Source organism: Cylas formicarius, unplaced genomic scaffold (assembly GCF_029955315.1).
Source record: "Cylas formicarius isolate icCylForm1 unplaced genomic scaffold, icCylForm1.1 PGA_scaffold_12__32_contigs__length_19106922, whole genome shotgun sequence".
NCBI classification, from domain to species: Eukaryota; Metazoa; Arthropoda; class Insecta; order Coleoptera; family Brentidae; genus Cylas; species Cylas formicarius.
Genome location: NW_026844225.1, coordinates 18,483,838 through 18,497,211, shown reverse-complemented (window position 1 = coordinate 18,497,211; position 13,374 = coordinate 18,483,838). Strand labels below are relative to the sequence as shown.

General features: G+C 38.9%; 1 protein-coding gene across 1 annotated transcript in view; it reads left to right on the top strand.

Annotated features, from left to right (window-relative positions):
• Positions 1-13,374, top strand: part of LOC132695704 (cell adhesion molecule Dscam2) — a 55,708-nt gene that overhangs the window by 25,851 nt on the left and 16,483 nt on the right. The window contains exons 4-18 of the mRNA XM_060660133.1: positions 226-368; positions 4,832-4,990; positions 5,748-5,897; positions 6,248-6,368; positions 6,422-6,632; positions 7,911-8,151; positions 9,519-9,672; positions 9,783-9,934; positions 10,699-10,854; positions 10,904-11,166; positions 11,235-11,370; positions 11,434-11,553; positions 11,684-11,854; positions 12,410-12,554; positions 13,027-13,213. Coding sequence (XP_060516116.1) covers positions 226-368; positions 4,832-4,990; positions 5,748-5,897; positions 6,248-6,368; positions 6,422-6,632; positions 7,911-8,151; positions 9,519-9,672; positions 9,783-9,934; positions 10,699-10,854; positions 10,904-11,166; positions 11,235-11,370; positions 11,434-11,553; positions 11,684-11,854; positions 12,410-12,554; positions 13,027-13,213 — 2,509 coding nt within the window. The remainder of the gene's footprint in view (positions 1-225; positions 369-4,831; positions 4,991-5,747; positions 5,898-6,247; positions 6,369-6,421; positions 6,633-7,910; positions 8,152-9,518; positions 9,673-9,782; positions 9,935-10,698; positions 10,855-10,903; positions 11,167-11,234; positions 11,371-11,433; positions 11,554-11,683; positions 11,855-12,409; positions 12,555-13,026; positions 13,214-13,374) is intronic.

Sequence of the window (13,374 nt, the reverse complement as noted above, 5' to 3'; positions counted from 1 at the left end):
AAAATGTAGGGACAAAATTTATACGGATCCCGATTTTTTAATTTCGACGCTAGTTGAAAGTAAATATTTAAACGTATAATTTGGAACGCCGCACGAGGGTTTGAATGACTTAAGCTCGTTTCGGGACGACGTCCTCTGTAGACATCAGAAACCTATAGAATGAATTAAATGCGCACGAGGAAGAGCGGGAAATGGAAATTCAATCAGCAAATTTCTTGATTGCAGACAATCATTGGGCAACGGTACGTTGTATTTTCCGCCGTTTAGGGCGGAAGACTACAGGGCGGATGTCCATTCGACAATGTATAGATGCAGGGCGTCCAACATAGTCGGAACGATATTGAGCCGAGAAGTGCACGTACAAGCGGGTAAGTTTTTAACGTTCCCCCAATGCTCTTATCTAGTCTAGAGTTGAGGTATATCAATGAAACAAAAATTCTTATAATAAAACACTTAACATTTAAGGATTTAAAACTAAATGAAAACACACAATGGTTTTCTTAGAACACAAAATGTTTATTAGCAGATTGACGTGCTTTCTGTCTCTCCAGTCCTCTTCTTGTAGATTTCTTTGGGTCATTGCGTTTCTTATACCGTCTACCCATGTGTCCCAATTCAATATTTTTTTTTGGCCATCTATCATCCTGCATTCGACATACGTGGCCGTACCATTTTAAACTTTTGGCTTCGATAGTGTCAACAATGGTGGTGTCTATCTTCATTCTTTGTTTTATCTCATTGTTACTTATTTTGTCTAGCAGTGTTAGTCCACAACAGCGTCTCCAGTAGTCCATTTCCATTGCCAATAATCTTTTACGTAAATAATCAGTCATTTCCTATACTTCGGCCCCATAGGTTGTAATACTACCTACAATGGTCTTATAAATCCTGATTTTCTGGTCGAATTTGGGTACTCCACAGTATTACATTTAACTGCTTTGTCGCATGTTTATTTTTACTGTTTACAAACTTCTGGTAACTGCCGATATATTGTTTGAGGGGGGCGGAGCTAAATTAGGAGCATAAACATCATCTCGGATGACTGATTCCCGTATTGGTGACAGGGGAAAGACCTGAGTCGCGGTTAATGATTGTTCGGTTGCTTAATATTTCGATAGATTCTCGGGTCGCTAGAAGAATTCATTACATGCAAGAATTTTAGTTTCATCGAATAAAATTTTATGTCCGCTTTTGTGATTGTGTCTGGCAACTGCGGATGAGTTTATTTGTCTTATATTCTTAAGGCTCTTTCATGTTTTTTGAGCCTAGTTGATATTTTTCGTCCGGTCTCTCAAATGTGTTCTTTGCCGCAAATGCATGGAATGCCGTAAACTCCTGGCTTCTCAAACGAAATTTTGTCTTCGACGGATCGAAGATGTTGAGAGATTTTTGAATAAGTGGTAAATCTGGTTTTGACGTTATATTTCTTAAAAACTTTTGATATGTGGTCAGTGATGTTTTGAACGTAAGGAAGGACAACAGTGGCAAGTGTAGGGTTGCTTCTGAACCCATTGCTTTTGGAAAGTTGCGGTGAAGTATATTTTGTGATGGAGCGCTTAATATCTTTAATGTGGAAATTATTGGAGAGAAAAGAAGAGGTAATTAATTTTAGGTCTGATGAGAAAATCAGATAGAAATTGATAAGAATATATGGGAATGGGAGGTTATCATTTTATTGATAGAGTGTATAGAGCTTAAATGTCTAAGAAAATCTAGTAGGGAATCTTGACCATGAGACCATAATTTTGGTTTTAGATGGAAGGTATTGAAAGCCTTCTCCTCAAACGGTGATAACGGAGAACTCATAGCTGTTCCCTAAGTCTGTTCAAAAATTTGACCGTTATGAGGAAAGTATCTTCCAGACAAGCATTTTTCAATTAAAATTAAAATAAAATAGTACCAGATTCGTGGAATTTAATTTACCTGAAATAATAATAAGAGTTACAGAAATAGGGACTACCTGGAAACTAACCAGAATAACCTGTGATCTAATGTAATGCATTTTAATTGTGCAATGAAATTTTAGTATAGAAACTAGAAATTTTTGCTAGAGAATATGTTGGAGACAATAGGTGGAAGGAGTAATGCTGGTTTGTGAATCTTAAGGAGTCACGGGGATGATTTTTTCAAGGAGTCCGAATCTTTTTTAAGTTGACCATCTGTAAGAATATCTTGAATCTTTTCCGGATATTCATTTGTGTTCATGACCAGCGTAGCATTTCCTGCTTGCTTTTGCGATGTCGTGATTAGATTTTAGCGATTTGTGTTTTGTCAATGAAACATGTCACTGCTTGTAAATTTATGCGAATGATCTAGTAGACATTTTGTTTACAAAAAGACATTATGGAGTATTGGCTAAAAAAGGATACAATGATGCTCCCAAAAGTCCATATGCTGTATATAATTTTGCTTCCGTAAGAAGAAAAGAAAATTGTTTTTTTAGTAACATCGATATGGTCGAAAATATCAAAACATACCGTTCCGGCCGATAGCGGGTAAAAGCTTTAATTGCAAAAACTCGCGGGAAAAGGAGAACGGACCTGCAAAGTTAAAAGTAGAACTTAGAATCATCGAATGTGTTAATTACACTAAAAGCTTAGCCCGTGAAACATTAAATTAATTGGCTAAATCCAAACTCGATTAGCGTTTTCAAGTTTACGCACACACCGAGAGAATAAAAATTGAAAAAAAAAAGATATTTTCCAAATTACCAACGTACGAATAACGTCATCGCCGGCAAAAATAACCTGGATCCCAGCTGTTTCGTATTTTATATCTAAATAGATGTGACCAAGCAGTGTGTATACGGAGGCACCAAGGGAAATCAAAACCGCCAAACTTCTATTATTCAGTCGAAATTGAGCCCGATCGCACTGCCTAAAATGGTTTTACTTCGTTGTTGGTATTATATGTGACATTTTCATGTTGCAAATACATACGAAAGCAGCGAGATTTCGCCACCCGGTTGGGAGACTAGGAGCACTACCAATGGCTACGACATTTATATATCGACAGACCAATAAACATGTCATCTATTTATTTAGCATTACTTACTCAAACTAAAGAAAACTCACAGAACACGTTGAAGTATCCGGGACAAATATGTAAATGAGTACGCCTTTGCTCAGCACTATTTTCTAGGTTATAAGATTTTCGAATCGTGTGGAATCTGTATCAAAGAGAAATCAAATTCGCGCCCTCAAAGAAACCAACGCGTTGAAATTTGTATTTGATGATGTAGCGTCGGTTTAGATTCTGCTTGCTTAACGGATTAAATCTAATTTTAAAGGACCGAGCGGGAAATCCGTTTATCTGCCATAATATCTGTCAAACGTTTCTAAATATAATATAGGCATAATTACATGTATATATAATTGTGGTTTTATTTCCTTCGATTCATTAAAAATTTGTTCAATCGCGATAATAGGGAATATCTGACGTTTCAAAAGCCGAAACGTCAGTGTGCGTCCTACCAGCTTCGTCATAACTTTTTTAATTAAATTAGCAAACTTAGCGATTTTCAGCGAAGTTGTTATCACATTAATTACTTAATTAGCACCAGTTGCCGCATGTTGAACAAATTCGCTATATCGTTATATTTACTTTATAGTTTACTTCATCCCTTTCAACCGCAACACAATGTGGTATTGATAGAGGCGTATTAAAGGAAAACATATGCGCAGTGTTAAATATGAAATATTAGCTGAACAAGGAAAATTGATTTTTCTAGACGCGTTAGTATTGAAGCGTCTAAATGATATTTTTCATGATAATTTCAAGGATTTGTTGATTTTATTGTTTTGTGTGGATTCGCATCGACATTTTGCTTTTTTTTTTAAATCTGTCGGGCTGAAAAGAAGGGAGATGCATAAAACATTTTTCACACTTACTGTTACGATACGAAAGTCGAATCTCCGACGGTTTTCGAGGGCGACCGATATACAATACCGAGTAAACATAAGGGTGATGTCGTTCAATAAAAAACTGATGAATGCGGAATATGAAAAGAGTGCAAATGCAACGTTTTTAAAAGGGTCGGTATAAATATGCAAGGGTGATGCCGCATCGGATAGGTTACGGTCCGCTACACACCCTTTCTTTCACGCCAACTGATCAACTAACTCATTATCTATAGACGACGCGAAGCACAAAACATCCAGATTTTGCACACCACCGCCGTTTCAAACTAAAATTACAAACATTGTCGCACTTGCCCCTGAATTAACTTTCATGCGTCCCTGTCTGCTATATAAGCACATTATTATTCATAGCTTCTTTAGCGCTCGTTATTCCAACCTCGTTAATTATATAAAAAATACTTTGTATTTTCATATCGACCTTCTTAACCATATTGCATTAATGGCGTTGGATTGTACTTCGTGTCCCTGAGTATTACTTAACTATTCCCACTTCGGAATGTAGCTTGGTTAAAGTTGCCCCTCTCTCAGTGCTTCGATTCATTAAGATTAAGTGATGTTATCCAGATTACTAATATTTGACAACATTCTCAAGCAATTAAATAAATTTAACAAGGGCGTGTCTCGCATAAATATGCACTCCTAATGAAGAGTTTAATTAAGTTGAAAACATCAAACAATCCGGGTTTGTTTTGGTCCTACATACCGACGAAATGGGAATAGTCATATATTCCTTGCTAATAATTTTGTGTGTGTTCGAATTTCCAAAGACCCACCCGACACCAAAAATCATCGCTTTAAACTATTCTATCGACTTTCGTTGATTTTAATCATATAAATTAATTAATCGATATTCTCTTCGCCCGTTCAAGAAGCACATTTAGAGGGGTCTCCTTTTTTTAAAACTGTTCCAGTGGTAAACGAGCACTACGAAGTAAACGTGTATCACAGCCACGTCATAGCAGGAAATACTGCTGTTTTAAAGTGCGTGATACCATCGGTGGTGAAAGAACACGTAACGGTTACATCCTGGTCGAGGGACGAGAGTATTTTACTTCCTGGTCCCAATATGGGTGAGTAAAAAATTGTCGTTGTTCAGATAGACGTGCATATCAAAAGAATGACAATAATGTTTGTCCGAGATTGTTTACTGCGATTGTGAAAAAATAAACATTTAACCTATTATTCAAAGCAAACTTGTTGGAGGCAATCGATTATACTTTAGAGAGTGTAAAACTTAAAGTTGCGTTTCCATCGAACGAGAGGGATACAGTTCTAACTAGCAACTTTGGCGTAAGTGTAATTAACGATATTTGATATTGTTCTCGGGTATCGTATTACTAACGTCATTTCTGGGAAGTGAAGCGGCGGAAAGCACTTTGAAATGTATCGTTTACAGCCCTTAACGATAACATTCCACCAAAAATATTTGTTAAACCCTCTGAGGTCTTAATCGACGTTAAATAATAAAAGTATAAAAATATTTGACGACGTCATCGGGACTGGTTGACGCGGTAATTAATATCAACCCACAATTATAATTTCGCATCGATGTACGGGATGTAATTAAATCGTTAATAATATAATTAATATTGGACGTTATATATCCCAATTTTATGTAAAAACAACTCTGAATAACACGTTTCCTGATGGAAGGGATGGTGAAAAAGATACATTTATGTTTAATATCGGCATAGAGTGTGACATCAATTATTATTTCGATTTAGGGCACATCGAAATTATGTTCAAACATTTCCGGTTGATATTAGGAATATTAATACGTTCATTGTGTATGCGCGGTTGTCACGTTGACGTGTTTTTATACTCCAGGTGGTCGAATCGTTGTGACGTATGGATCAGGGGATCTTCTGATACGTTCTGCAAGGGCCGATGACAGCTTGCCGACTTACTCTTGCCTAACAATTCATTCACTTACTCAAGAAAGGAAGAGGAGCGTCACAGCCAAGTTATCTGTGATAGGTTATATGTTCTTCTCTTTCGTCCAACGTAGATGTTTAGTTTTATGAGTCTCGAATTAATTGTACCAATGGCGCCACCTTTAATTCGAGATAAATGAACTGGATAACCGCTGACAAATAATAATAATTAGGAGCCTTTATATATTCAAGTTTCTCACAAAATATGATTCGCCTACCGCATGCAAAATAACAAGACGAAATATCAAACGGCTTCCGTAGACATATAGATTGTGTGGAATCTTTTGCTTTATAATATATATTTGAAGGATGGTGTTTGCGTATTTCTGGATAAGTACGGACGAATCCGATATTTTCTCATCGTCCTTTCATAAGGAAGTTTTGCGATTACAGAATCAACGAGAAGTGTAGCGCCTAGATTAACCCCGACCGTCCTAACGGCACTTACTACATATCGAGAGACTGATATTCATTTAACTTGTACTGCTCAAGGAAATCCGCCTCCTAATTTTGGGTAAGATCGCCCCTCCCTTATTTTGCAAACTAGTTGCGATTGGTTTGGCCTAGGTGGTTTCGCGATACCAACGGTCATTTGCAACCGGTTCAATCATCGTCGCGATTCGAGCCATCTCAAGACATTATGCTCATAAAAAGACTGAAACCTGAAGACTCCGGAAGGTGGACTTGCAAGGTGCACAACAGTTTCGGAGAGCAGAGACTGGACATACATCTAACGGTAGTTGCGCATCTGAGCGTTCACGTGCTGCCCCAGCTTCAGGTGAGGTCAAAATTAATACGCATCAAAAAAGGACGCAGACGAGAAATGGAATTTCATTTTCGGATTATCCTCTCCGGGGACTAAACGTTTGCGTCAGCATTACGCTTGACTTCTTTGAGATATGCCGTGGCGTTGTATTTTTATTTATACTCCAACCCTATTACCTATTTCTGTTTTGTGTATTTCGCTAAGCGTGGTAAAAATGACTTCGAATTTTCATAATCAACATGATATATAACATCCGCGAACGAAAGTATTAATATAACGTAAATTGAATTAAACCAGTTTGCAACTGAAAATGATCAGGTATCAATGTGCGTTCGCAATACTGCGATATTAATGATTTATAAATATTTATATTTATTTATATATTTTGGCAGTATCTGAGTCTTGGCTTACAAGAGTGTGTATCTAATAATGAAATTCAAATTTTTTTTTTGTTTTAATTTTTGTAAGCGAGGAGAAGGTTGTCTGGGCTATAATGGGATTGAAGTAAAATTACGCTAGAAACGGTAAAACTTCTATGTCGAACAGTACTGTCTATTTTAATTCAACTGTTTAATCTATGTAAAAAAAAAATGTATATTTCCTGCGATGTGGTTATACCGTTACTAAGGTTGAGTAAGCCTAATACTGTTGCCGATCTTTGACCTATTAACCTGTTGCCAGTGCTTTCTAAAGTATTTGAAAAACTGATAGGTAAAAGGAGCAGATAAGGAGGAAATATCTTCTTTGTTGTTATTAGATTATAGTAAAGCTTTCCATACCCTCAATCCTGCTGTGCTCGCTCTGTTCCAAGTTAAAATTCTACGGATTTAAATTTAAGACGAATCATCTATGAGCCCTGCTTGGATGTTTTGACAAAATCAAAATTACAAAGTTCCTGTATTCGATTTATTTAAAACCTTAAACGACGAGATCATGAAAGTCATAAACTTTAGAAATCGCATTCATTTCCATAGAACTCGTTTTAATTGTCAGCATGAAATACCTCACATTAATTAAGAGGCCCATGATTGAAAGCTGGTCCTCATACACATCTATGTGCTGCTTAACAAATATCCTCAGATTAGCTAATCGCAGAATATCTCTCTTTTACGAAGATATGCCTATACAATTAAGCAATTTCCCTTGATTTAATATGTCTTTTTTTATTGTCCCAAGTCTTCAGTTCAGCTGACTTTCACCGAGCTTAAAGTAAAGGCGGTTTTATTTATTTATTTTATTTGAATTTTTGGAAAACAAAATCCGCGCTAGGAAAGAAAATTTCGCTCCTAGGTTATCAATTCCGGAGATACCGCAATTTTCAACTGCACCGTTTCCGGAAGCCCCGTGGGACGCGTACAGTGGTTGAAGAACAGCGAAATGATTCATCCAGATGAAAATGGAAAAGTTAAATTGTTAAGCCCTTTGGTGCTCCAAGTGAGTGAAGTGACCCGACACGATAAAGGGATGTATCAATGTGTCGTCCAGAATGAGAAAGAGAATGCCCAAGGCAGCGCCGAACTTCGATTAGGCGGTGAGTTTTCCCCATTTCCTTTCGAATAGATTTTCTGGATAGAATTCGGATTTCCTATATTAGAAATTTATTTTTTCAATTCCGTCATCGTCAGCCCTTAACCCGTTTTGAACGGAACTCGCTTTCATCGCGCAGGGAAGGGGTGGAAGGGAGGTTTTTTATGACGAATTTCTAGAAGGCAGGGTGAAAAAAGCGTTGCATAAATAAATAAATAAGAAGTAAGCGGTCTCAGATCGCGACAATCAATTACTTAGGGATGACAGATTATCGAATGTTTACGGCAATAAACGACTATTTTTTATTACCAATTTGCTCGGTTTCTACAATAATGTCCTCCGTACAAGTTCGTTTATTGCCGGCAATAAGAAGCAAGCTCATTAGCTGAGTGTGGTTTTATGTGACTCCAAAAAATTCCTCTCCAACTCGAGTAAACAATATTAAATAAAAGTACATTCTAGGGGTTCAGTTTGACCGATGATACATTTACAAAACCGCTTAAGGCAGAGAAACATTTACATTAACATTAAGGAGCCCACATCTTTTGTAGAATTAATAACCCAAACGAGGCCGTATTCAACACTTACGATGAAACGGGACCCAGACAGCAAGAGGGAAAAACCACCCCGGAAATGAGTTCCAACTTCCGTCAACAGTAAATCACGCGAAGGAACGTTTCTCTCTTTTCTCATAAAATAATTTAATACTCGATTTCGGGGCGGCCAGTTTATTCCCAACCTCGCTGGTCGGTGGCGAAAGAAAAGAAAATAGCATTAAAAGTTTTCGATGGGTAATTAATTAAGTCGTCCATCTCCAATTCTGACATTTTGCTACCACCAAATCCCGACATTAACTAATAATTAACGTTATGAAAATCGAAACGCGGCTGCGTTTTATTTTGAATTCATTTCACTCAACCATTTCCACCATTTCGATCGATAACCAATCTAGTATCGAAACCGAAAGTTTTCCTTCAGAGATTATAGGAAACTTTTTATAGGATTTGCTTCGCACACTCACGCCAAATATCCACTTGTAGGATTTATTCTGATGAAGTAATGCGATGAAGCTTCGGAGTATATAAATATTTATCAATTTGGAACAGTTTCTTTATTTACGCCTGAGAATGATGACGATTTCTTACTTCAAGTTTCGATTCATTGTTGACGTTTCATCTCCGGGGATCCTCTTGGAGGGTTTCGATTTAATAAAACGAGGATTTCACTACAGACGTCGAAAACAACACTTTCATTAGTTTATTCGAAGGTCTGTTTAACCGAATTCCGATACAAACTACTAATACTTGGTCGGAGCTTTTTCACAAACCCCCGAACTCACTTTAATCTATTGTTCGTTGTTTTTTGTTCCAGACACGATTCCGGAACTGCAGTATAATTTTATCGATCAGGCTTTACAGCCTGGACCCCACGTGTCACTGCGGTGTTCTGCTACCGGATCACCACCACCTCAGTTCAGATGGTTACTCGACGGTCAACCCCTTTCCGGTATTACTCACGACAATAGGTGAGAATTTTGCCATCGACGGTCCCAATTTTCACGATCCTTTATAAACCGAGAACATTGGTTTTTGTTAGGCAGATTATGTTATTTTAGGGGGGTTCTTATCGTTTCAGATATGCCATAAGTCAATATCTCGACTACGTGGGGGATGTTGTTAGCCACCTAAACATAACGAACGTCAGGGTTGAAGACGGTGGCTTATATAGTTGCGTTGCTTCCAATTCGTTGGGAAGCGTCGAACACTCGGCAAGGATCAATGTGTACGGTATGTTTTATTCATTGCCGTCAGAAGAGAAAGCCCATTTTATGTATTATACGGGGAGGTTCTTCAGAGGGACCGAAACGACAGCCTAAAAGGCACTATAAAACCTTTTTAATAAACGTATATGACCGGGAATACTCTTCTTACAAAGGCTGGTATGGTTCACGAGACGGTTGCCACGTTTGCGGCGGCTTTTATTTAAATCAGGCAGAAAGATCTGCGCCAAATCCACATACTTAACTTTATTACTTTTTGCGAGGCGTTTGTTTAGCAGAAACTTCGTTTAACCGTTAACCGTTAACCGGTCGCGTAATTACGATCTTGGGACTTTTTTTTAAAACTTCAAGTTTCTCGATTGAAATTAAATTCAATTTTGAAATTTTGCGCGGGGGAAACCGGAGACAAAAGCTTCGCAAATACGAAACAATGGAGTTTTCTCCGGCTCTTCTGCCGGATTTAATTCTTCCAATTTGTACATAATTTGGCGAAATTCGCGGTTTTTAGTCCGCCACTTAATTAATTAATTTATTTATTTATTTATTATTTATTTAATTAATTAATTTCGCAGGAGGTCATTTAGTTTCGGGACGGCCGTTTAGTGATTTAAATTCCGGGAATCGATTTATTCATTTATAACGAAAGCTTTTTCCTTTCGTCTTTTACGGCGGAACATACATGTGGCGGTGCCGTTTTATATATATTCGAATTGCCTACCATATAAGAGGGCATTCGTCGAACGGGCCATGAATAAAACATGTCGGTTGTAGGGCCCCCCTTCATCCGATCGGTGGGCCCTGCGAAAGCGGTAGCAGGAACAGACGCGGTCCTGCATTGCCCTTATGCCGGTTACCCGATCAAGTCCGTAAGATGGGAGAGACACGGCCAGGAGCTACCGCAGGACATGAGACATCACTTGGACGAAGGTCCGTCGATACGTCGCGCCATTAGTTTTATCACGCGGTGCCGTTGCAGGAGGAGCTTTGACCATTCTAAGGGTCGATCAGAATACGGACAAGGGTTTCTACACCTGCTACGTAACCAGCCGCGAGGGACACGTGGCGCGAAAAGAAATAAGGCTTATCGTTAACGCTCCGCCTGTGATGGAACCGTTTGCGTTTCCTGCGAGTATGCAGGAGGGCGGCAGGGCTCAGGTAACGTGTACGGTAACCTCGGGCGACTTGCCTATCCACTTTTTTTGGTATAAAGACGGAGAACCGATTTCCGCCGCATTAGAGGTAAGCGAATAGTTTTTCCATTTTACTTCGAAACAGCTGAGGGGCACCGGCATACTTTTCCCTTCTAGGTGGAGGAAAGGGCGGCCGAATTTTACAGCATGCTGGTCTTCAAAGAGGTCTACTCTAGACATAGCGGTGCGTATACGTGTGTAGCTAGTAACGCTGCCGCAAGGGTAAATTATACGGCTCAGCTGATGGTGAAAGGTATCAAACCGTAGCGTTATCTATTATGCGCATCCCGTATTTATTTATTTATTTCATTTCTAGTGGCGCCTCAGTGGATTATCGAACCGCAAAACGTTTCAGCCCTTTTGGGAAATTCGATACTTATTCAATGTTTGGCGAAAGGTTTTCCGGAACCCACCATATCCTGGCTAAAAGGCCAAGGTAAATTTACTTTTCGCCCCACTCGGACGTATCGGATATGCGGCGAAAATTTTACTTTTCTTTCTTTTCACTTATCTCGATTATCGTATCCACGTAGAACGGAAACTATCTGTATCTTTAACGTTTCCAGGAAAAGGACCAACTGATTACCGGCCGATCAACTTGCATCGGGTCAACCCGATGGCGAACGGTTCGTTATGGTTCGACTCCGTAGTTTCCCAAGCCGAAGGTCATTACTTGTGCAGGGCTACGAACGGCATAGGGTCCGGGCTGGGGAAAGTGATATACGTAGCAGTGAACGGTAATGTATTCAGTCAATTTTATATGTGCATGGTATTATCCCCGGGGCCCGAGTCCTTTTGACTTCACCGTCTTAGCTTGGGTCGTTAAAAGGTACGGTTCGCCATTTTAGTATCCGTCGTTCCTCACTTCGGAAAATTTACGCAGGATGTTTCGAAAAACTTCCTAAGGTTAAGATAAAGATATGCTGTTTTTACTGACTCGTTGGGTCGTTATTGAAAAGAAAATGATTTGTTTATGATTTTCAGAAAGCGCTGCCTTCTGGCAAAGTAAACAACAATCGCAATTGCCTCGCTCATAGCGCAAGTGCTCCTAGTGCGTAGGAGAAGCCCTTTTTAACGACTTCATGTTTATTAAAATGCGTTGAATCCCCTTTCTACATTCCATTTTTAGTTATTTTAATCGCAGAGCTTAGTCCCGAAAGCAGGGTATAATTAAATGCATTTAATTACGCTTCAACCCGTGGATCTGGATTGAACGTTGCTATTCGTAACCAAAACGCTTAGCGTCATTTCTAAACATCTAAATTAGAAAATTGCAAATGAATTGTTTTCAGAGCCGGCTAGATTCGAAGTGCCGAACAAAAACGTATCGGTAAAACGAGGCGCAGAAGTCACTTTATTATGCCACGTTCATGGCGACGTGCCCATCGAAGTGATATGGATCTTCAACAGCAAACCTCTGGATCTTCATAAAATAAGGTAACGACGTATGCATCGCATTCGTTAGTCGTAGTCGTTGCCGTTGCGATTTTTCAGAGGAATATTGAATAATATAACTGAAAATCGGATTTTCAGACAAACCAATCGAATTTCGTTGGTGAAAAAATTTTCGTACGCCGCTAAAATTTTGCACAAACGCCCTTTTGTACTCGTTTTATTCAGCACCGATATTATGCGACGAATTAGTTGCGTTGGAAATAAATTACGGCAAAAATTAAAATTTCCAATTCGATTACATCGTGATAACAAAGCCCCGCGTACGGCCGACCGTCATAATAGGGATATGAAAACAATTTCAATCGAATTTTGCGTGCATTCACAGGGTGTCGTCTTTATAACGACTAGCGCGGAGAACGCTGTCGTTTGACAGTTTAAAGTGAGAGGCTTTATCGACGATTTTTCATCCCGCTAAACGTTTTCCGCCGTCCCTATTTTCGAAAACCAATTACAGATATTCGCACGTCAGTTCGAAAGACGAAAAGGAGGTGAAGTCGCAAGTAACAATCGCCCGCACGGATAGAGAAGACTCCGGAGTCTACAAATGCTTAGCCGAAAACGATTTTGGCAGAAGCGAACACACTATTAATCTTGCCGTACAAGAGAAACCCGACCCTCCTTCTCATTTAGAAGCCGTCGAGGTAAATCTCGTTGCAAATTTTCGATTGAGGTCGCGCGAAAACTCCGCGAGCACTTTTTTTTCGTTACCGTAACCCGAAACGCTGTTGAAACCTTTGTACATTTTTTTTTGTAACAGAAAACAAAGCGAAACGACAATCATCATTAACAGTTTCAAATCAAA